Below are 25,091 nucleotides of genomic sequence, written 5' to 3' on the forward strand. Positions count from 1 at the left end.
TATTTATTATTTTTATATTTTTATGAAGAGACTGTCAGATCCCCTGGAACTGGAGTTACGCAAAGTTGTTAGGTGCCATGTCGGTGCTGGGATTCGAACCTGGGTCTTCTGCAAGAACACTGTTCTTAACCCCTGAGCCATCTCTCTAGCCCTTTACAAAGCATTTTTTAAAAAGCTTTCAAGTGGATATAAAATAAGACCTGACATGTAAAACTCTAAATGTATCCTTTCAGGAAGAGTACCTATTTACAAAGGACCTATTTTACAGAGTTTTTAGGATCATAAAAATGCCTAGTATCTAGCATGGAATGACTACAGAACTGCCTGTAGGACTCAACTTTAATCCTGAAAAAAACAAAACCTTATGGGTTTATTTCTTTGTCACACAGCAGGTTATTAGACAGGAGGAGAAATCAAATTCTTCCCACTTTTCACTTGAGAAATGTTGGAATGGTAATTGTATTCCAAACACTCAGCTTCCTGAAAAGTTGCTGCCAGGCATCTTCAGGGCTATTTATTTCCTGATTATAATGCCATGGTAACCAATAACCATTTCTTGGGCATGGTCACAAGTAGGCAAGCTCTCAAAAGCAGTGTGTATGGACCTGGTGTTCATTCCCATTAACTTATCTGAACCACCTGTGATAATGTAACAGGACAAATCACAAAACCCACAGCTTTATGACCCAGATGGGGTCTGGACCACTGCTAAGACAACGTTGTAGAAGACAGCAGTCATCCTTCCCTTCTCTCTCTTAAGTTTGAAACTATAAGCGGCAATGTCCACACATTTGAGGGAAGGGGTGCTGGGAATACAACCCAGGGCCTCATATAACTCTAGTGAGCTGGACCCTTTGTCTCCTCTCAGCATGTTTGCAGACCTTGACTCCCTTCTTTGTATTCATGTAATCTGTATTTTGTGAGCTTGAGGGGATATGGCAGAAGGTCATCTCAAGCTGGGCAAGGTGGCTTTTGCCTGTAAACCTAGTATTTGGGAGGCTGGGGCAGGAGGATGTTGAGTTTGAGGCTAGCCTGGGTTACAGAGTGAAACCTTGTCTTAAAACAAAACAACCCAGCTGGGCATGGTGGCACATGCTTTTAATCCCAGCACTTGGGAGGCAGAGGCAGGCATATTTCTGTGAGTTCAAGGCCAGCCTGGTCTACATAGTGAGTTCCAGGCCAGCTGGGGCTACAGGGAGACCCTGTCTCAAAAAGACAAAAAAAAAAAAACAAAAAACCCAACAATCCAAGTAGTCTATTTTCAGGTTTGCTAACAAACAAACTCAGAAAAGAAGCATATGTGTTACAAAGTCATTCTTACAAGTCTGACTTTATTAGTGTTTGGACAGTAAGTCTGCCGAGAAGATTAAATGAGTCAGAGAATAAGGACTAGAAAACTGGCAGGAACAAATCCAGGGTCGCCATCCAGGAAGCATTGCCCAACAATAAAATGGCCCCTCTTTATTTCTCTATTCACAATTTATACACAATCTGTTTTAATGAAGAATTTAAGGAATCAGGATATTGTAAGTGGTATCGTGTGTCTCTTGAGGTAAGGAGCCATGCTGAGTTCTTGCTGTATAATTATTTTTCAATTACAATACAACAACCAAGAGTTGAAGTTCCCACTGGAGTGGTAAGCAGTACTTCATTACTACTAGAAACCCAGGGAATGTCCCAGGGAAATAGACTCATCTTTTAGTGAGATGGAAGCTAGCCAAAACTCCAGGCTAACATCCAGCTGTCTGCAGATCAGCTACAATCCTTTCAGAGGACTCGGCCTCTCTAGATACTAGCTGTAAGTCTTTTCTGGGGACTAGAAGTTTTTATTGAGGGCAATTAACTATCAAGAAATATCCATTAGAACAGGTGACTGTCTCTCAGCTGTCATGTTTCCATGTCCTCCTTGCCCTGACATTAGGCTTGGGACTTGGGTAAGTCCTGTCTTTCCTGATGACAGCTTTACATCAACATAACCTCTTCAACGCATCTGCCAGGGTTCCATTCCTGGGGGTCAGAGTGTAGACCCTATACCAAAGGCACCACAGGGATGTGTGACAAGTCCAATAAATAAGATTTCATCTCCTGGAGCTCCTGGATCTCGTCACTCTCAGGGTCACAGTGCATCAACAGGACCTTTTCTGCCTTCTCTACGGCATTCAGAGCTTCAGGTACTGCAAACCTGAACCAAGGGAGGGAAAGGAGTCAGTCAAACAGATGTTAATGAAGGCCTATTTCCTTCTAAGGACACAAAGAGATCTAAGATCAGACACCTTCAGAAGCATACTGCAAAGCAGAGCTTGAGGAAAAAAAATTGTAAAAAAGAAATATAAAGACTCCAGGATTCTGGCCAGACGTGGTGGCATGCTCCTTTAATCCTAGGACTCGGGAGGCAGAGTCAGGTCTACAAAGCAAGTTCCAGGCCAGCTAGGGATACAGGGAGACCCTGTCTCAGACAAACAAACAACAAAACAAACAGATTCCAGGATTCTGAGAAAAATAGGCAAATCTTAAAACCTTAATCTGATACTTAGGCAAGGTTTATACAAAGGTGTTGGTTTTTGGATAACCACATTTAACCTAGCTTACTCAGTAGTCTTCCTTCTCTCTGACCATTAGTGCTGTCTCTCTGCCTTGGTATCAGGTCTACTTATTATTTACAATCTTAGGTTTAAGCTTCAAACAATTTTTTATAGTGTACCCACGTCATGCAGTGCCCACGGAGGTCAGAAGAGGGAGTCGGATCCCCTGGAACTGGAGTTTTGGATGGTTGTTAGCTGCCATGTGGGTGCTAGGAATTGAACCTAGGTCCTCTGCAAGAGCAGCCAGTGCTATTAACTGCTGAGTCATCTCTCCAGCCCCCCATGGTGGCATTTTCATGCTGTCTCTCTGCCTTGGTATCAGGTCTACTTATTATTTACAATCTTAGGTTTAAGCTTCAAACAATTTTTTATAGTGTACCCACGTCATGCAGTGCCCACGGAGGTCAGAAGAGGGAGTCGGATCCCCTGGAACTGGAGTTTTGGATGGTTGTTAGCTGCCATGTGGGTGCTAGGAATCCAACCCAGGTTCTCTGCAAAAGCAGCCTGCTGAGCCATCTCTCCAGTCCCCACCAATGAGTTTTTAAATCAAGGCTAGAGAATTCCATACAGAAATACTAAAACTAGGGATATCTCAGAGGTAAAGGTGGGTGAGGCATCAGCTCATTAACTCTGACTCTGTTCTTCCATCCTTCCTTGCTATTTGTTTTTGACTTTGAAATTTTTTTGAGGGGGGGTGCAGTGCTGGGATGGAAGCTAGGGCTTTGGGCTTGCAAGGTAAGCACTGTATCAACTGGACTACAACTTTAGCCTTTTCTTTTCTTTTAACTTTGACACAACTGACATAGGTAACTTTACTGTGGAAGTTGTTCCTGCATGCTGTGGAGTGCTGTAGGAAGTTTAGCAGTTTATCTGGCCTCTACTCATTAGATGCTGGTAGCATCCTTCCCTCAGGTCATGACAATCAAAAGTCTCCAAATGCCATCTGAAGGCAAAATTCCTCCAGGTTGAAAACAACTGCTTTAAAAGGATAAGATGCAGACTAGGGAAAAGGCAGAGCCCCTGGAGTTGAGGGGGCTGGGAATAAGTAAACCAAGGGAGATGTGATTAAGTACAGAGGAATGCTAGGGTGGGTGGGGTTGCCTGGCAAGTCCTCCCCTGGGAAACTCATTTCAGATCTAAGAGTTTTCCCCACATCTCTCAGGAGGAAATTCTAAGCTTAAAGTCTGTCAGTAAAACAGAAGGCAAGGATGTATCCAAAAGAGGAAATAAAGAAGTCTCAATATGCTTAAAAGCACTGTAGCAACAAATCATACACAGAAGCACCTAGTGAAAAGCAGAACAACATGTGCTCTGGCAAAGTGCTAGGAAAAGGGAAGGACCTACCCATTGAACAAGACTTGGGCCAGTTTGAAGAGCTCATGGCCGATTTCAACACTGGATGGCCCATGGCGGGCTTCAACCACTCGGAGACTCTTCCGTAGATGGGTAGCAGACTTTTGCCAGTCTCCTGTGAGGAAAGAAAGTCTTATTCCAGAGAAACACCTCAGTCAACTGAGGGCTCTCAGGGCAAAGAAGACTAAATGGCAGGGAGAACAGTCTCAATTTAGAGACCAAGAAAGAACCAAACAGACAAGGCAGGAAATGAAAATGTGGGCCATACCTAAGGCAGCATAGGCCTGTGCCAGCCCATCTTCGATTTCCCCCACCATAGCATGCTCTGCTGATAGGAAGCTCTCAGCATCCTCCTGGCACCCCAACAACTGTAGAATGGCTTCCTCTATAGATTCAAAGAAAAAAAAGCCTCACTACAGACATAGATCCAGTCCTGAAAATGAGAACCCAGGTCTCAAGTTCTGTATTAGCTGGGCAGAATGTAGGAACCCCCCTATTTCTGTGGGTCAAAAACATGCAACATTCCAGTAAAGCCACGTCCTTTGCCTCTTTTCTTCCAGTAGAAACAGGAGCTAGATGGGGCTCTTGTTTGCCAGGGTTCCCAACATCCATTTTCCAATCCAACCTACTCTTTCGTCACGTATAGTCATTATTTCTCTTGACTCTAGGATAAAGGTCAACTTCCAAATCTAGGCTAAAGTAGGTGAAATAGATTCCCATAATGTCAAGGTCTAATTTTCAAGGTAAAGCTGCAAGCTATGTCACACCTCTAGCCGAAGAGCAGGATCTACTACTGCTCTCCACAAGAGACTGGCACTGACGAGGGCAGAACTATCTTCCTAGAAGCTTAGGTCAATAGTCTGGGGAGTTAAAATAAATGACACTAATTTCTGGAGCTACACAAAGCTCACAGAAGTCAGGGATAATTCTGTGGCTAGAGGTACTAGGACTTATCTAGTTGATGCTTAAAACAGCAACAGCTTAAATTATCTGGCACTTTTTCAAGGACACAGGACTAAAGGCTGGTTAGGATTTAGTCTCGCTGGCCTATATAGCCATCTTGTGGCTGGTACTGGGATAATTAAATTGGATTCTTCAATCATTACTGAGTATGCTTGAGTACAAGGTAGTATCAGGATAAACAAAAGGGAAAAGGCCGAAGGAGCCAAGCAGGGAGCTAGTCTCACCGAGTTTACCATCTCTGAGAAGTCTCTGGGCCATGTAAACCTGTTGCTGGAGATCTTGTAGGTGAGAGACCAGGCGGTCCCTGTTGACAGATTCCATGCAAGATCTGTTGCCACAGCTCAGCACAGCACCTCCCTGTAGAAGTCAGTTCTACCTTTATTCCTAAGCCAGAGTCAGTTATCAATATTGCTCATGCTTATGTTACAGGGTCACTGTCCTGATGAGGGAAAGGCCTGATTGAATTTGATCTGGCAGCAATTCTAATAAAAGCAGTAATCGATCCCACTCAGATTTAATTTTTGGAAAAGAGCTGATAATAGTTTGTAACCCTTTCCATCTGGACAGCCCTTCTCATAGCTCGTTGGAAACAGGCCTTTGGGTGACAGACATATTTCTTTTTCTTTAATAAATAAATCTTTTAAAAAATATATTGTATTTTTATTTTATGTGTTTGGGTGTATTGCCTGCATGTAGGTAAGCGCACCTGTGTCATGCAATGCCCGAGGAAGACAGAAGCGGCTGTCGGATCCCCTGTAACTGGAATTATGGACAATTAACTGCTATGTGGGTGCTGGGATTCAAACCCGGGTCTTCTGCAAGAACAGCAGTGTTCTTAACCACTGAGCCATCTCTCCAGCCCCGACAGACATACTTCTAATGGTTATAAAAAAAGCCATAAGAAAACCAATATAAAAAGATGGGTATGGTATGGTGAGACACACTGTTGTTATACTGGTACTTGGGAAGTGGAGGCAGGAGGATGAAAGTTTGAGGCCAGCCTAAGCTACATAATGAGTTCTAGATCATCCTTGTCCAGAAAGGGAGAGAGAGAAAGAGAAAGAGAAAGCTCAAAGGATAAAATAATTTTATTAAGAATCTAGAAAGGCTGAGCATGGTAGCACATGCCTTTAAACCCAGTATTAGGGAGGCAGAGGCAGGCTGATTTCTGTGAGTTTGAGGCCATCCAGGGCTACATAGTGAGACCCTGACTTGGAAAAAAAAAGAATCTGGAGAAGCCAGAAGTGGTTGAGGCAGCAGAATCTTGAGTTTAAGGCTAGCTTGAGCTATGGCGTAAGTACAAGGCTAGCCTGCGATCCACAATAAAAAAAAGGAGAGGAGGAGAGAGAGAGACAGAGAGAGAGACAGAGGGGAGAGGGAGAGAGACAGAGACAGAGACAGAGAGAGGGAGGGGGAGAGAGAGAGAGAGACTACAATACAAAGGGTGGTCGGTGAGGCTTCACATTGGACATTGGGCTTACAATTTTAGCATTTCAACAACTAATCTGCACTCCATTTATAGTATTCTTAACAAGAATACTATCTTCTGGTAGAGGAGAAAACCTTTCACATGGACACTAATGTGTTGAAGATTCCAGTGTCTATACTGTCATCTGGTAACAGCAATCCAAATTTTCCTAAAGATTTACCCTCATTCTCCCAAGGTCAATGCCCTAGAGCTGAGGGGGGTCAGATAGAGCTCCTTTTTTCTGGGTCAAATGGCTGAGGGAAAATTATGTAGCTCTGATTTTCCTCTAGCCAGTTACTATATCAGTGACATACTATAAGACTTTTTTGCCCAGACTGCTTTTAGATTGGCACATGTTTTCATCCTATTGGCAGGGTGGACAAGGAGGCTGAGCTGCTGGCTCAGCAAACGTGTCTGATGAAACTAGCAGAGGGAACATAGTTGAAAAGATAGAAAACCTGAGTCCTGGTAATACATTATCTGAGCCCCAAGATTGAGCTGTATTTGAAGTAGCCTTACTCTGGACTTTTTTTTTTGTCTTTTTGAGACAGCATCTCCCTGGAGGCCCAGCGGTCCTGGAACTCACTATGTAGACCAGGCTGGCCTTGAACTCACAGAGATCAGCCTGCCTCTGCCTCCCAGTGCTGTGACTAAAGGCATGCACCACCATACCCAGCCTGCCCTGGAATTTTTTAACAGATGGAGTATCACGTTATACATCCTATTGCCTCAGCCTCCTGGATGCTGGGATTACAAACATGAACCACCCAGTGCCAGGCCTGATATGGAACTTTTCAATGACTTATTTGAGCAAATTAGTTTCTAGTCCTTTTTCTCCCTTTGAGTAAGTTAATATTTTCTGTAATTTGTAAGGATAGCATTACTAAACCCAACTTTACCCTGTGGTTGTTTGCAAGGACAGCCAGCATGATGGGGTGATTTACTAAAATGGGAAGTGATATTATGCTCTCAGCCTCTATAAACCCCTGGTGCTTTCTCCTAATGACTGATATCATTCTGGTTGGAGCAATGACCTCGGGAATAGTAGAGAAGGGAGAAGAGAGATTTACCTGCATGAGTGCTCTGCATGTGTTACAACAGAAGGCTTCCCACCTGGGTCCTGCAGCTGCTCCGAGCGCCTCAGTGCGACAGGCTGGGCAGCTGCAGTCAAAGAAGTACTGAGACCTCAGCCTCTGCTGCCTTTCAGCAACACCCATCCGGCTCTCATGAGGCCCTGGAGAGAGACCACTGTAGCTACTACTGACGTCAGGAGTCAAATCTGCCTCACAGACTTGCTCAGTAGAGGGGCTGGGATGTGATCACATGACTCAAATGTTGATGGAACTGGGCTGGAGTTCTGGCCTAGTGATAGAACACTTGCCTAGCATGTGTGAGGCTGGGTTCCACCTCTAGTATCACAAAAACAAACAACAAAACCATTGGCAGAAGTAGATATTGAAATACCCTTACAAGCTGCTGGGGCAGGAAGAAACAGAAGCTGAGAAGGTACTCTTAGACCATTTTTAGGATAGGCAGTTTACAGGAATTATGCATTGAGAGACAGGTGACTTTGAAACAACAGGGCTTCTCACTGTGGCAAGACATTTTTGGCCTAAGAATGTACTGCCTCTTCCAGCAGACAAGCAGGGGACAGGTGGAGAAGGGCAGGGCAGTGGTAAGAAGGGCTGGCTCACCATAGCAGTGGACAATCTCTTGTCCTTTTCCAATCTGCTGTGCTGCCCGAACGGTGGCGACAGTGCTGGTGAAGGACACACTGGTGTTGGGGCTGCAGGAGTGGTTCAGGAGGCTGACGACAGGGAAGATACCTGTGGCAAGGCGTATCTGTCTGCTGTTGGTAATGATGCTCTCTCTAGACCCTGAAAGTGCAAGAACAGAGGGAAATATGCGTCAGGACATTTGTCCTGTCCCCACCATCTATCCCTCAGATGTTGAGCTGAGTAGCTGGGTCTGAAGTCCATCTGAGTCATGGCTCCATAGCCGGATCCCATATTGTTGGGGACCCCTGTTGTGTAAAGTAGCAGTCTCTCCATGTCTGGATAGCCCACGGGGCTCGGCGTTCTATGCAGAGACTCCTTTTATCAGCAGGGTGCCTTCCTACTCTCTTCCTGACTCATCTTTGAAGTAGCCGTCACAGAAACATGGCCTCTGGCTCTGAAACTGCCAGGTTTTCCTGTGTGATAACCAGGCAATGTCTGGCAGCCTGGCAGAAGCCCACCACCACATGTAAATGGGGCATCCTGAAAGCACCTATCCACTAAGGCTTTTGCCACTGCCCCCACAGTATAAATATCCTGGTTTCCCTTTAATAAATCGAAGTTGCATCAGGAGCTGTGTCTGAAGCTGTATCACTAAACCCTGCATCTTCCCGGAGAGGGCTGTCTCTTCGTAAGCAACGACTCACGAAGACTCTGCTTTTGCTGTCCTGCACCTCCCCTCGTGACCCGGCAGCTGACAGATCTCGAACCCAGAGGGACTGCCCAGTAAATTGGGACGGAACCCGCCCGGGTGGGTGACAGCGGTCCTCTAGAGCTGCCAGCCCCGGTAGCAGAGAGCCTCAGCAATGCGGTGCGCGACATGCGCGCACCCCAGCAACGCGGCGCGCGAGACCCGCGAAGAGACAGACGCCAGCCAGCAGCTTGTGCTCTGCAAAACCCGTGCACCCCATACCATATAAATCAGATGCAACATGAATCATAGCAAACTCTGGTCCCCAGGAAGTGAAGTGAATGAGCACGTGAAAAGTCCGCTGGAACCTGACCAGTATGTCTGTATGCCACCCCAAAAATCCCAAGATTAGAATTTATAAAAAAAAACCCTCAAAAAGTGATGATCAGTAGGGAGCGTTCTAGATAGGTTTCATAATGTTCGCAAGGACACAGAAACCCACTGAAATTATTTCTCAAAAGATTTTTATGGTCCTGGTGCTTTTGTTTAACTGGTCTTTGGTTGGTTATCATGACAAGTGACCTAGTTACTGTTACATACTCTCTATACTTAAGCAGGCTAAAGTATACAAAAAATCATACCCTCAAGCCTTCTTCATTCTGCCTTTTGTCTAATCATTTCGGAAGCTGGTCAGCAGTTCTCATGTCAGCAAACTTTCTGTACCTGCTTAACCCAAAGCAGTCTTATATCTTTAACAATCTCTCTGCAGCATAGTTAGCCAGTAATGTACACAACTGAAAATCTAAAAGGAGGAAAAAGGGCCTCCAGACAGTGGGTTTACCGAAGTCAACAAGCAGTTCTTTGTACTCATGTACACATCCATGTGTGTGTTAGGTTTCTGTTGCTAGGACAAAATCAATTTTATGAAAGGAAAGGTAAGCTGAATGGCTCATGCCTATAATCCTAACACTTGACAGGATGAGGCAGGGGAATAAGCAGTTCAAGGCCAGTCTGGGCTATATACTTGACTCTGGCTCAAACAAAAGAAGTCTAAAAACAAAACCCAATCCAAAAAGCAACACCAATAGAGGGGAGTAGCTGGAGAGGTTTACTTCGGTTCATAGCTTTGGAGGTTTCAGTGCATGAAAACTTGGGCCTGTGGTATGGCCCATCGTGGCAGAAGTGCATGGTAGAGAAGGCTGTTTATTTCATGACAACCTGAAAGCAAGAGGCAAGAGGAAGGGGCTAGGGTCCCAAGAGTCCCTTCAACATAACTTCTTTTCTATGTCCTGCCTCCCAAAAGGTAACAGTATAGGCTGCTGGCCAAGGCTTTAGCATATGAACCTGTGAGAGACATTTAGGATCCAAATGATAACAGCCTACTTGGTGTTTAGACATACTGCTAACTGATTTGGTTATGCAGCTTCTTAGACCACAAAAGTTCAGAAGATGGAACTAATATGGATGACTATAAGGCAGGGTTTTCTGACAATGGCAAAAGAGACAGGTGATAGATGGGAGGAGGTAGAAAACCCCTGTGAATAACACAATAGCCTTAGAGCAAACAAAAACACTTGCATCACTCAAGATGTATCATCACACTTAGAACATTTCTCTTAACCAGAGGCTCCTGGAGGAACTGCATACCTACAAGGGTTTAATAGCCAAACATATCCCAAGTAGGCTTGGTTCATACAGCTTTGTCTACCTGGACAGTCTTAAGTTATGTTCATAGCCTCAGTTATAAACACGAGGAAAACGATAGCTCTAACAAACTGGTGGACGTATGAAAAATGGTGGTATTTAAAGGGAATCATTCAGTTTTCTAAAAAGTTGGGAAACCATCAGATAATTGTGGTATTACTGTCCATGTGTCAGGAATCTCAACAAGTCATTTACCAAATAAATAACTAATCTAGAGACAAATGTAATGAATAAAGGCAATACTATGAACCATCATGTGAAAATGTTCTACAAAGAAAAAAAAATTAAATGTAAGAATTATATTGTCTCTCTGTAGACAATTCTATTATCTGTTGCTATGGGGGACAAAGATAGAAAAGTAAATACAATTCACAGGGAATCCAAATGACTCAATTTTAGTCAATAAGCCTACAAATTGCATTAAAATCTTTCATCACAGCTTCTCCTAAGTGCTTAGCTGATTTCTACCCCCCCCTCCTTCCAGTGTCTACCTTCTGGAGTATGTGCTAATGAGCAGTGAAAATGCTAAAAGGTGGGCAGCAGGAAGGAGCAGTCCAGGGCACGAACAATTTGTAGCCTGAATAATCAGCCTCTGCATAATTAAAAGTTGACTTGCATCTTCAACTACTGATAACTGGCAGTGTGTATCAGAACAGTTGCTAAAATTTTCCCAGAAAAAATGATCGCAACACAGTGAGTAATGTCAGCTTCCTGAATTATTTATGGATTCTCCTCTAACAGAAGAAGGCCCAGGAACTGAGTGGGGTTATTGGTGTCTGAGTTGAATGCCTCTCTAATTATTTCTAAAAAATTAAGTATTGATTTTTAAAAATTACTCAATATTTTGCATTAGTCATCTATTAGTAGAGATAATAGAAAGAGAGAATATGTATGTACCTTATTAACTAAATTTAATATGTGACATTTTGTATATAAAAATAAGTGGGAGTGATTCTTTAGCAAGATTGTACCTTGCTAATATCCCTACTGCATTTAAAATGGGATTCAAGTAAAAGAAAACAAAAATATTCACTCATACTTTCAGAACATAGCTACCTGGTAAATACCTTATAAAATGAGAAATTGTGTAGGTGTCAGGTTATCAAGGACCCAAACTAAAGGCTGCTGAAGAGTGAAAGCAAAGGGTGGTGAGCCAATCAGAAGCTATCAAAGCCTTAGGAAGGCTTGCTAAGACAGGAATCCAGAAGCAACACAGATGTGCCTCTCCCACTGAGACAGAACCACATATACCTATACCAAGGTCCAGAAGTTCATCAGTGGCCAACCCCATCCCTTGAGATGGGAACCAGAGATAGGTTTCTGAGGAACTTTGATTAAAAATGATTTATGCAAAGATAATAACATACATTTTTATAGGTTTTTGTCAAAGTCTATCCTAGTTAACACTTTAATCCTTCTTCTGTGTTACTAATGAAACAGCTGCTAATGAAATTCAATGAGAACACTAAACTGGGAGGTGTTGGAACCCCAGAGAAATAATAAAAAGGGATATAACAAGATTAGAAATATGCGCAGACTAATACAAAATTAGACAGTTTAAGAAAGTGAACATTGCTGGTGGGCATATAATTTGTACAACTCACCTGGAGGCCAAATTTGCAGTACATATTAAGTGCCTTAAAAAATGCTCACATGAGGGGCTGGAGATATGGTTCAGCAGTTAAGAGCATTGGGTGCTCTTGCAGAGGATCTGGGTTCGATTCCCAGCACCCATATGGTGGCTAATGATCGTCTGTAACTCCAGTTCCAGGGGATTCAATACCCTCTTCTGACCTCTGTGGGCATTACATGACACAGGTGCACTTACATATATGCAGGCAATATACTTGTACACATAAAAATAATAAATGCTCACATGAAAACATTAGCACTGGGATTGTTTTTGTTATAAAAACTAACTAAAATGACAAAAAGAATACATGGTAGTTATGGAAAAATTAAATACTGAAAAATATAGAATCAAGAGTGGTCATTTATAATCCTACTAGGCAGCTACAACATTTTTGTGTATTTTCTTTGTAGTGGTTTTTCTAGTTTTATGTACAGAATGTCTTATTTTTGATGGACTATTACTATGTAGCTCAGCTGGCCTTAAACTCATCATCTTCCTGCTTCAGCTTCTTGAGTGCTAAGACTTACAGGCATTAGCCATCATACTTAGCATACATGGAATTTTTAACACAACAACATGGTACACATGGTAATTTCTGTTACTTCTTTTCACATAAAACACATGGTCAATTAATTTTTGGATTTATTTTTATTTTATATATATGTATGTTTTGCCTACATGTATGTAGGTTGTGAAATACCCATAGAGGCCAGAAGAGGGTATCGGATCCACTGTAACTGGAGTGACAAATGGTTGTTAGCTGACATATGGGTGCTGGGAACTAAACCTGGGTCCTCTATAAAGAGTAGCCAGTGCTCTTAACTGCTGAACCATGGCCAATTTTTTATACCCTGACTTAAAATGAATATTGTAATTAAAAAGCAAACCAATGAAATGACACTACCAACCTCAAAGGCAAATACTATCTTGTTTTCTAGAGGCTGTGGGTATAGCACATTAGTTATGTTAGTGCTTGCTTAGCAAGCATGAGGACCTGGGTTCGATCCCTAGCATTACATAACCCAGTGGTGGCACATGTCTGTAATTCCAGCACTCAGAAGGAAGAGGCGGAGGTCTTCAAGTTCAAAGTCATTCTCCTTGGTTACAAAGCAAGTTTGAGGCCAGCCCTTTCCAGGGCAGCCTGGGAAACATGAACAAAAACAAAAAGTCTCATTGAGATATAATATCTACTATAAAATTTACCCATTTAAAGTACATAAGTCAGCCGGGTGTGGTGGTGCACGCCTTTAATCCTAGCACTCGGGAGGCAGAGGCAGGTGGATCTCTGTGAGTTCAAGGCCAGCCTGGTCTACATAGTGAGTTCCAGGACAGCTGGGGCTACAGGGAGACCCTGTCTCAAAACAAACAAACAAACAAACAAACAAACAAAAAAAAGTATATAAGTGAATGATTTTGATTTTGGCAGTGGATTAATATAGTTGTGCAACCATTACCATAATCCAATTTTAGAACATTTTAATCATTATGCATATTGTATTTTAGCACGTTTTGAAGACAATGCTATTGTACAGTTCAGGCTAACCCCAAACTCTCAATCCTCCTGCTTCATTTCCAAATTCTGGGATTACAGGCATGTAATTGGTTTATTTTTATTTTTGGTGGTACTAGAATTAATCCAGGGCCTTATGCCTGCTAGGTGAGTGCTCTACCACCGAGCTATACTCCCAGCCTTGCCAATGGGGACTGCAGTGACTTCTCCTCTTCCTCCTCCTCCACCTTTTCTGAGACAGGGTCTCCTGGTAGCCCCAGCTGGCCTAGAACTCGCTATGTAGACCAGGCTAGCCTTGATCCCACAGAGATCCCCGTGCTTCTGCCTCCCTAGTGCTGGGATTAAAGGCATGTACCACCATGCCTAGTATAGACTTCTCTCTCTCTCTTTTTTTAAGAGGGTTTCATGTAGCTCAGGGATAACCTTGAACTTCTGATCCTTCGACGTCCCATGTGCTGGGGTTACAAGCATGTGCCACCAAACACACTATGGTTTTAGTTTTTTTCTATGGTAAAAGAATTTTCATTCTATTTATTTATTTACGTATTTATTGTGTGTGTGTGTGTGTGTGTGTGTGTGTGTGTGTGCGCGTGTGTGAAAGTGGGACCTCTCTGTGGAGGTCAGAGGACATCTATATACATATATAAATATATATGTATTTTTTAAATTTTACATTATATAGTACCATACTTTGAATACTATACCTTTTTTTTCCACTTTGAAACAGATCTTGTACATCTTTCCCTGCAGAACTACCTGGTTCTTTTGGTAGACATAGTGCTCACTGTATTCCTCTTCCAGGATTTGCAACAATCATCCAGCAGCTAGGTTGTTTCCTGGGTGACAAACAGGGCTCTAGTGGGCCTATCTCCCGTTTTAGACTGTGGGAGTGGCCCAGAGATGGAACTGTCAGTAAAAGGACAAATGCCATAGCATTTTCTTAGCAATTCATCAAGGACTCTTACAAGCATGTTTACTGATTTCTATATAGGACATATTACAAAAGATATGGATGAAGAGATGCACAGGGCCAGATGGGGTAAGGAAAACTAAACTTCAGTCCTCTCTGGGTATACCACTTGACAGGAACCTCTACATGTTCAGTTATCCAGAAGCTCCTAATTTTTTGTTCTGTTTATTGCTGGCTTTGAACTTGCAATCCTGTCTCAGCCTCTCAAGTACTAGGATTATAGGTGTGCTGTCAGGATGATCAGCACCGAAGCTACACATTTTGTGTGTTGTATGTACCTGTGTGAGTATGTGCATGTGTAGGCCAGAGGTTGATGTCAGATGTCTTCCTTGATCACTCTTTACATTATTATTATTTTTGGAGACAGGGCCTCATTATATAGCCCTGGCTGACCTGAAACTTGGTATGTAGACCAGGTTGGCCTTGAATTCAGAGATCTGCTTCCCTCTGCCTCGAGTGCTAGGATTAAAGGCATGAGCCACCACACCCAACTTATTATTTTTTAATTAATTATTGTGTGTATGTTGTATGTGAGTATGGGTACATTTGTGCCATGGCACATATGTGGAAGTGAGAGGACAACCCTTGGGAGTCAGTTCTCTCCTTCCACTTTTACATGGGTTCCAGGGATCAAACCTAAAAAAAAAAAAAAAAAAAATGTGTGTGTGTGTGCACACATGTCTATATGTGTGCACCCAAGGAAGAAAGAAGAGGGTGTTGAGAGTCACACGACAGGGTCTCCCTGTAGCCCCAGCTGGCCTGGAACTCACTATGTAGACCAGGCTGGCCTTGAATTCACAGAGATCTGCCTGCCCCTGCCTCCCAAGTGCTGAGTCTAAAGGCTTGCACCACCACGCTGGCTATCTTTTTTGGGGGTGGGGTGGGGGGGGGTCTCATGTATCCCAGGCTGGCCTCAAACTCATTATACAGCAGATGAAAATCTTGAACTTGAACTCCTGATCATTATTTCTCCACTCACATAAAAATAATAAAATAAAGCAGGGCATGGTGGCGCACACCTTTAATCCTAGCACTCGGGAGACAGAGGTAGGCAGATCTCTGTGAGTTTGGAGACCAGGCTGGCCTCAAACTCACAGAGATCTGCCTGCCTCTACCTTTGGAGTGCTGGGATCAAAGGTGTGTGCCACCAGGCCTGGCTTATAGATTTCTTTAAAAAAAGAAAATATTTTATTTTAAATTATGTGGGCTTACAGGTATGTGCACATAAGTGCAGGTGCCCAGGGAGGTCAGAGGTATCAGATCTCCCTGGAGCTGGAGTTACAGGTAGCTGTGAGCAAACTGATGTCGGTGTTGGGAACTGAACTCAGGTTCTCTAGAAGAGCAGAACACACTCTTAAGTGCTGAGCCATCTCTCCAAACTCACAGATTTCTGTGTGCATGTGTTTGTGTGTATGTGTACTCACATACCCTTGAGTATGCTTGTTGAGGATGGGGGTTGACATCGGATGTCTTCCTTCATCACTCTCCACCTTTTTTTGAGACAGGGTCTTTCACTGGTTCATTTGAGGCTCACTGACTATGTAGACTGGCTGGTAGGTGAGTCCCCAGGATCCTCTTGTCTCTGCCTCTCCAGTGATGGGATTACAGGTATATGTTTTTGCTGTGCCTGGTCTTTTATGTAGGTGCTGGGTATCTGAACTCAGGCCTTTATGCTTATGTAGTAAGCACTTTTATCCACTGAGCCACTTCCCTAGGACCCTGGGTCGAACTTTCTTAGTTTTTTTTTTTGTTGTTGTTTTTTGGTCTTTTTGAGACAGAGTCTCCCTGTAGCCTCAGCCGGTTTGGAACTCATTATGTAAACCAGGCTGGCCTTGATCTCAGAGAGATCTGCACACTTCTGCCTCCCAGTGCTAGGATTAAAGATGTATGCTACCATGCCCAGGTCTCTTAATTAGTTTTGTCAGATCTTTGTCTATATCAGAAACCCCAAACTGCAGCCTAAATACCAAATTCTGTCTGTTGCCTATTTTTATAAAACCCAGGGCCTAATAACAATTTTTATACTTTCTGTGTATATATATGTGTACATATTATGTGTGTGCACATTTGTGTGTGAAGTGTGTGGCAGTCAGGGGACAACTTTGGGTGTCATGTTCACCTTCTACCTTGTTTGAAACAAAGTCTCTTTGGTGTTCACTGCTGTGTGTGCCAAGCTAGCTGGTTCAGGGACTTACAGGATTTTCCTGTCTCTTCTTCCCATCTTGCTGCAGTAGCACTGAAATTATAGATATATGTTACTATACCGGTTTTAGGTGGTTTTGAGGATTCCAACTCTGGTTCTCATGCTTGTATAGCAGGGTTTTAACCACTGACCATCACCATAACTTTTTTTTTTTTTTTTTTAACATGTTTAACTGGTAAAAACAAACCCCAAATATTTCTCCTGAGTGTAGAAAAATACAAAATATTTAAGTTTCAGTGTTTATAATGATTTTTTTTCTTTGAGACAGGGTCCCACTGTAGCCCCAGCTGGTCTGGAACTCACCGTGTAGACCAGGCTGGCCTGAAGCTCACAGAGATTTGCCTGCCTCTGCCTCCCAGTACTGGGATCAAAGGTGTGCCTTGCCATACCTGGCTTTATAATGAACTTTTATAGAAACCCAGTCATGCTCCTGGGTTTGTGCATTTTCACAGCTGTCTACATGCTATGTGGCAGAGGCAAAGTGCGCAGAGACTGCATGGCCTGCAAAACCTAAAGTATTTATACCATCTGGTGCTTTCCCCAAAAATTTGTGACTTCTGATCTATGGGATACAAGTTTTGATAGATAGATATAGCTACTAAATCCTCTAGCTTATTATGCTATCTTGGTTTCTAGATCCTTAATATATTTGCTCAGTCAAAGTCAGAATGGTGTACTAAATTTTCTCACAACAATGGGGTTTTTGCCAAGCTGTTCCTTATACACTTAACCATTTTTGTTTTATAGATACAATCTGTTTCTGAGAGCTAAGGCTGATAATATATTTCAGTATGGAAAGTCTCCTTTACAAAAATAAAATGCTTCCTTTGTTTTATTAGATATCTTACCTTGAGTTCTGCTGTTTCATATTAACATCAACACCCTAGTTTGCTTGTGATTCTTGATAGGATTTGCCCCAATACTTGGTGTTATTGTTCTAGCAGTCACTTGTAAATGGAATACAAAAAAGGATTTTAATTTTTTAAATCCATTTTAAATGAATGCTTAATGGCAGAGTTTAGCCCACTTATATTTTACAGACTCATTTTTACTGCCTATCTTTGCTTCCTGAGTTGTTTATTGAAAAAGTTTTTCTGGGGCTAGTGAGATGGCTCAGTGGGAAAAAAGCATTTGCCACACACGTGTTGCTGACCTGAGTTTGATCCTTGGTGCCCATGTTAAAAAAAAAAGCCAGATATGGCAGTTCACATCTGTAATCTCAGCACTCTCGTGGCAAGATGGGAGGTGGAGACAGCAGAATCAGCCTGAAGTCCGTATGTGCAGTGCAGGGGCAAAGGAAGAGAGTCTGCCTCAAAAACAAGGTAGAAGGAGAGAACCAGCTCCCGAAGAGGTGTCCTGACCACACACACACACACACACACACACACAGAGATCTTTACTTATTTGCAGAGGGAGAGGTACACATGCATGTGGGGGTAGAGGTGGGGTCCAGAAGGCAACTTGTGGGAGTCAGTTCTTCCCTTCTACCATGTGGATCCCAGGGATTGACCTTGAGTCACTGGGCTTGGCGGCAAGCATCTTTACCTGTTGAACCCTCTCACTAGACCAATTTAGGGTGCTTTTGTTTCCACTGGCAGCAGTGGCTCAATGAGAGCAGAAAAGAAAACAGACTAACTTGAAATGTGGCTTAATAGAACAATGGACCAGATTAAGTGCTAGTTTTTGAATTCCATGGCTTTGGGATAGGGAAGAGAATCATGTCCCAAATACCTCTGGTAAAATGCCTACCTACCATATAACTTGGCAGTTGAATTAATATATACAAACCCACATCCAACATAATGTGAAAAGGCTGAAGACCTAAGCTTCTATAGCTTAGTTAGGCTATGCTGAATATAAATCTGTCAATAAATCCTAGGTTTAGCTAACATCTAGTTTCTCGGTAGAATTAACTAGAAAAGTTAAGAAAAGTATAATAAAATAATAGAATCATAGGCATTTTTCTTCTTTTTTTTTCTTGTGTCTGTGTGTTTATGTGTGTGTGTTCACATGTCTCTGGAGGCACATTTGTGTTGTGGAGGCCAGAGATTAACATTGAATATCTTCCTCCATTACTCTCCACCTTATATATGGAGGCAGGGTCTCTCACTTGAATCCAGAGCTCAACAATTTGGCTAATCTAGCTGGCCAGCTTGCTCCAAGGATCCTGTGTCCTGTCTCCAGTATGCAGGGATTATAGGTGGGCCATCATACTTACTCAGTATTTACATGGGTGCTGGGGATCCTAAATCCAGATCTCATGCTGTTCAGCAAGTGCATTACCCACTGAGCCATCTCTCTAGGCCCTTTGTGCTAGTTTGTTTTTGTCAATTTGACCCAAACTTGAGTCACCTTGGAAGAAGGCACCTCAACTGAAGAACTGTCTCCATCAGAAATGCCTGTGGCTATGTCTGTGAGGAATTTTCTCAATTTCTAGCTGATGTGGGAGGGCTCAGCCCACTGTGGGCAGTGCCATCCCTAGGCAGCTGGGGCTGGGCTATATAAGAAAGGTAGCTGAGGGCTAGGCATAGTGGTGTACACTTTTAATTTTAGCACTTGGGAGGCAGAGGCAGGGAGGCAGAGGCAGGAGGATCTCTGTAAATTCAAGGCCAGCCTGTTCTACATAGTGAGTTCCAGCCAGGACTACATAGTGAGACCGTGTCTCAAAAAGAAAAAGGAAAAAAAAAGGAAAGAAAGAAAAAAACGGGGGTAAAGCTGTGATAAAGGTAAATCTTTTCTTTTTTCAAAATTTTATTTTATTGTTTTCATTTTATGTGTATGAGTGTATTGTCTACATGCATGTGAGTTCACCTGTGGCATGCAGTGCCGCAGAGGTCAGAAGAGGGCTTCGGATTCCCCTGGAACTGGAGTTAAGGACAGTTTGTAGCTATCATGTGGGTGAGGGGGAGGGGGAGGGGGAGAAGGAAGGAAGGAAGGAAGGAAGGAAGGAAGGAAGGAAGGAAGGTGGTTGAATAAGCCAGGGGAAGCGACCACATCCCTTCACAGTCTCTGCTTCATTCAGTTTCTGCCTCCAGGTTCCTACCTCGAGCCCCTGCTCTGGCATCCCTCAGTGAGACTGAAAGTTGTAAGCAGAAATAAACCCTTTGCTCCCCAAGTTGCTTTTGGTTGTGGTGTTTTAGTCCCAGTAACAGAAAAACAAACTAGAACACTCTCTCCCTAAACATTAGTTCTAGCAAGACCAATAATATACAGCAAAAGTCAGATTTATCTTACCTGTGTGCTGTATGGAGGTTATCGCTTGAGCATTACACTGCAGCTGTAGCATGTGTCGCAGCATGGCCACTCCCCAAAGAGTGAAATCTGCACACAATCCAGGAGTCACTGCGGCTTTCAGTTTAGAGGACTTTAAGCCTGTGGTTTGGGCCTGCAAGCTGGCTGCCTCGAGCTGCCTGCACAGTGCAGAGACACTGACAGCACAGAGGAATTTGTGCTCTGGGCTATGCTTCTCAGTATGGGACAAAAGGTTGAAGACAGCATTATAATTATTTTCATACTTCCCATTAACATTACACCCGGGAATTGGTGTCTCAACTATTTTGCTTTTCTCCTCACTCTCCCTGAAATTTGTGTAATTAAATGTCTTGACCAGATTCTTGTTTCCAGATAAACAGATGTCTTTGTTGTCAGTCTCATCACAAAGCTTCCTTACAACTCTGTCAACATCCTCAAATCTAGCTAAAAGAGTCAACCTCAGTGCAAGGTGGCAAAAGACCCCGAGCGTGAGAAGCAGCCCCCCTAGAGAACACTCCGTGCTGTGATAGTGCTCCCATGCCTGCTGCATACACTCTTGGCTACAGTACTTGGCATAGCTGCATCCACTACAGGGCACTGTGGCCAAAGTGTGCTTCAGACATCGGTGGCAATAGAGGTCCACATTGGCAACTCTGGTATCCCACTTGTTCTCTAGGCCAAGATGCAGTGGCAGTAGTTCGCCTGGGTTAAGGACACTTACAAAAGCATCTTCCTTCACCAGGAGTTCCCCTGGGTGAATGTCTCTGGTGGCAACTAGACAGCGGCCTTTCAAAGGGTCTGTGCATAAGCTGACACATAACGATGCTTTGGAAATTTGTTTATTCTCTTCTCTTAGGTCCATATCTTCAAAGGCTTTGGTGAGAGCGTCTGAGGTTTCTGGGGGATTCTTCTCTTCTTGCATCTTCATTTTCAGATGATGGAGGTTTCTCTGCAGAGTCTGACAGGGGGAAACAGCCAAAGTTGACTTGGCAGTGAGGTTGCTTTCAAGATCACTGATGGCCTGTCTTGCCTCCTGTAATCTTCCCAGGTTCACCAGGCATTCTGCCTTACGCAGCATAATCTTACATTGCAGCCTTTCAGGATACCCATGCATCTGTGCTCTGACTATGTCTTCAAGACACAGCTGAAAAAAAAAAAAAAATCCAAGATGAAGCTTGGTTTCTTCACTATATATTGAAAACACTTAAAAACCTACAGGAATGTAAAGGAGTATTAAAAATGGAGCAACCACAACCAAGAGCTCAGACCTTTAAATTATATTCTGTTCCATGACCTTTTCTTCTTTTTCTTTTCCTTCCTCCTTCCCTCCCCTTTCCCTTTCCTCCCTGTTCTCTCTTCCTGCCTTCCTTCCCTCTCTCCATCCCTCCCTTCCATCCACCCTTTGAAGGGCCTCACACGTGTTAAACATGTATTCTACCACCAGTCCCTATGTGATTTTTTTTTTTTTCCAAGACAGGGTCTATGTAGCCCTGGCTGATTTAGAACTCACAGAGGTCTGCCTGCTTCTGTCTCCTGACTACTGGGATTAAAGGCATGTACTGCCATGCCTGGCTCCTGTGAGACACCTAAATTGAGTGATTAGCAATACTTGTTGAGAATATTATGTCTAATTTTTTAATTAGTTTTTTAAATTTTATTATTTTTATTTTATGTGTATGAGTTTATTGCCTGCATGTAAGTAAGTGCACCTGTGTCGTGCAATGCCCACAGAGGACAGAAGAGGCCATTGGATCCCTTGGAACTAGAGTTATGGACCACTGTTAGCCACCATGTGGATGCAGGGAACCAAACCTAGGTCCTCTGCAAGATCAGCCAGTGCTCTAACTGCTGAGCCATTTCTCCAGTCTCCACATTGTTTTTGAGACAGGGTCTCCTTGTAGCCCCAGCTGGCCTGGAACTCACTATATAGACCAGGCTGGTCTTGAACTCACAGAGATCCATGTCGTGCAATACCGAGGAGGTCAGAAGAGGGCTTCGGATTCCCTTGGAAGTGGAGTTAAGGACAGTTTTTAGCTGCCATGTGGGTGCTGGAAATTGAACCCGGGTCCTCTGCAAGAGCAGTCAGTGCTCTTAACCGCTGAGCCATCTCTCCAGCCCCAAGAGAGCAGACTTTGAAGCCAAAGAAGTGTGCCTATATCACAAAGAGGAAGCTTAGAAAAGAGCAACTTACTTTTTCAAGGTTTTCATTTTCTCATCTGAAAAAGGCATAATACCATACAAGGTTATTTTAAGGATGAGATAAAGGAATGTATCAAGTGATGAAAGGAACACTTGAAACACAGAATGTGTTCAATAAATGGTCATCATTATTAGAAGTAACTCCAAAGCAATCAATATAGAGAAATGACAGAGGGTTAAATGTTTCACAAGTTGTTCTAAGCTTGTCCTCAGTTATCCAGACTTTCTCCTTTAGGACCTAGAATCAGATTCTTGCATTTTTTTTCTTCATTATTTAGAAAATACTTTATTAGTTTCTGCAATTGAAATGACCTTACAATTCCAAAAATCCTTAACTCTAGAATAAGTTGAATTTCTGTAGAATTCTTTTTTTTATTTATTTAAGAAAAAATTATTTACTTTTATTTTATACTTATGAGTGGTTTGCCTGTATGTATATAAGTGCACTGTGTTGTACAGTGCCCACAGAGGCTAGAAGAGGGCACCAGATCCCCTGGAACTGGAGTTATAGATGGTTGTTAGCTGCCATGTAGGTGCTAGGAATTGAACCGGGTCCTCTGCAAGAGCAGTCAGTCTTAACCACTAAGCCAGCTCTCCAGCCCTTCTATAGAATTCTTAAGTGGATGAACTCATGCTATTTTAGAGCTTGTTTTTAGACTTCTCTATTACACATTTCAGAGGTCTCACAAGTATCTTCCTAAAACAAATCTGATTTTCGTCATTTCCTGTTTTAAACTCCACTGATGTAATTCTGGACTTTGTTATTCCCACAATTAGGGGATGAGAAGAGTCACTCCCAGCAAGCCTACCTCTTAGGCATCCACAAGCATTTCAGGGCACCTTTTACTTTCACACTCTCAATGCTTACTCAGGAAGTGCTAATATACTATGGGGACAGCCTTAAATGTGCTCAGCTTATTTAGAAGTAAATGAACAAGTTAATAGCTGGACACACTTGGAATCTGATATACTGTTAGCAACATATCTAGCTGATAGACACCATGAACTGCTGGCCCATTGGATGCAGTTCATGCTCCAAGGAGTGCGCCATAGCTTTTTCTTGTCAACCAACACCATTCCTTATGGTCGTCCAAGACAGGTGAAATGAATCAGGAGAAAGAACAAGCTTTGGTGGATATCACTGTGCTTCCAAGCCTACTAATTTTACTGGGAGTGGAAGAAAAAGATCAGGCCTTATCTTCCAGTGAAGATTCAGGCATGACCCAGGCACCCTGATACTTACTTCATACTGACCCAGATGGAAAAGGGATGCAGAGCGATTGGCATAACACAGGGAAATGTCCTCAGTGTCAGGCCTTGAATGGGAAATGCCCTGGAAAACAAAGAGCTGGTTACAGGTACAGTGGAAACTGGCATCTTTAATTGTTTTCAGATAATGGGAGCTCTACTACTGAAGACTGAATGAAACTGGGAAAGTCACTGAAGCTTTGCTCTAGCTGCTTCCCTTTCACTTTTACCATAGAGCAAAGCTGTGAAGACCAGTGAGAAAATGTATTCAGCACTTTGAATATAGTAGCATTAGACACAGTTTCAACCACCAATAATACTGAAGGGAAGTGAAAAGACAGAGGAAAATACTTGCAAACAAAATACTGCATGTAACAAAGGGTGTGCTGGGAGATGAAGTAACTCAGGAGAAGCATTTGAGAGGCTCTAGGTTTGAGCCCCAGCCCTTGCCTCCAGGAAATAAATAAGTAAATATAAAGAAACATAATAGTCAAGATGTAGACTGGAAAACAGATAGTTAATTTCTAAATGAATATCCAGATATATGAAAATGAAGGCAAAAAAGGAATACCTTATCGCCCATCAAGTTGGCAAGGACCAATAATAACCAGAGAAGTAGCCATCTCAAATTATTGTAGAAAAAAGGGATTATTCAAAGAGTACTGTAACAAGTAGTTAGCTTTTGAGGAAAAACGTTAGCTCAACAGCTGGCTGTGGTGGTGCTCATCTTTGATGCAGGAAGCAGAGACAGGGAGATCTCTGTGAGGGCAAGGTCAAGGTCAGCCTGGTCTGCAAGGTGAGTTCCAGGACAGCTAGGGCTACAGGGAGACCCTACCTGAAAAAAGAAAAAAAAAAAATAAAAAATCCCTCTGGGCTGGAGAGATAGCTCAGTGGTTAAGAGCAAGGACTTGGGATAGAATCCCAGCACCCATATGGTGGCTAAAAACCATCCCTAACTCCAGTTCCAGGGGACCTGATGCCCTCTTCTGACCTCTATGGCACTGCGTGACAGAAGAGTACTTACATAATGCAGGCAATACACTCATACATAAAATAAAAAATAAAATATTACAAAATCCCAGAATTCATAAAAGGATAATAGATTTGAGTTCATAGGGGTGGGGATACAGTTTAGTGGTAAAGTGCTTGCCTAGCATATGGTAGACTTTGGGTTCCATCTCTAGCATCACCAATAAATAAATTCTTTGTAGCAAAACCAATAAAAGCAATATCAACATGTAAATGTTAGACTGGAAAACAATAAATGTAACTTATAGACAAAAAGCTAACTACTTCATTATGTTTCACAGATCAGTAACAAGATAACCAATAATCCAATAAAAATATGCAAATAATATGAACAGTCCTTATGGGAAATACAAACCACACACACCACATACACACACATGCTAGGGACTAGAGAAATAGCTCCCAGCACCCACATCTGGCAGCTCGCAATCACCTGTAACACCAGGTCCAGGGGATCTGACACTCTTCTGGCCTGAGGGCACCTGCACTCATGTGCTCATACCCATACACAGGCACAAACATATAATTATGAATAAAATAAACCTTTAAAAATATTTTATTTATTATTATT

General features: G+C 42.8%; 1 protein-coding gene across 8 annotated transcripts in view; it reads right to left on the reverse strand.

Moving 5' to 3' along the window:
• Positions 1-1,311: 1,311 nt before the first annotated feature.
• Positions 1,312-25,091, reverse strand: part of Smyd4 (SET and MYND domain containing 4) — a 65,677-nt gene continuing 41,897 nt past the window's right edge. For 6 of the 8 annotated variants that reach the window (XM_029561444.1, XM_017797069.2, XM_029561443.1 and 3 more), the window contains 8 exons: positions 23,487-23,576; positions 20,027-21,188; positions 8,061-8,243; positions 7,437-7,600; positions 5,123-5,255; positions 4,204-4,320; positions 3,927-4,050; positions 1,312-2,182 (listed from right to left, as the gene is read on the reverse strand). In XM_029561444.1, the coding sequence (XP_029417304.1) occupies positions 2,029-2,182; positions 3,927-4,050; positions 4,204-4,320; positions 5,123-5,255; positions 7,437-7,600; positions 8,061-8,243; positions 20,027-21,188; positions 23,487-23,576 (2,127 nt within the window). In that variant the 3' untranslated portion in view covers positions 1,312-2,028. The remainder of the gene's footprint in view (positions 2,183-3,926; positions 4,051-4,203; positions 4,321-5,122; positions 5,256-7,436; positions 7,601-8,060; positions 8,244-20,026; positions 21,189-23,486; positions 23,577-25,091) is intronic. The other 2 variants (XM_029561445.1, XM_029561446.1) reach the window with 2 other exon arrangements.

The sequence above is a fragment of the Nannospalax galili genome, unplaced genomic scaffold (assembly GCF_000622305.1).
Source record: "Nannospalax galili isolate Female #2095 unplaced genomic scaffold, S.galili_v1.0 scaffold212, whole genome shotgun sequence".
NCBI classification, from domain to species: domain Eukaryota; kingdom Metazoa; phylum Chordata; class Mammalia; order Rodentia; family Spalacidae; genus Nannospalax; species Nannospalax galili.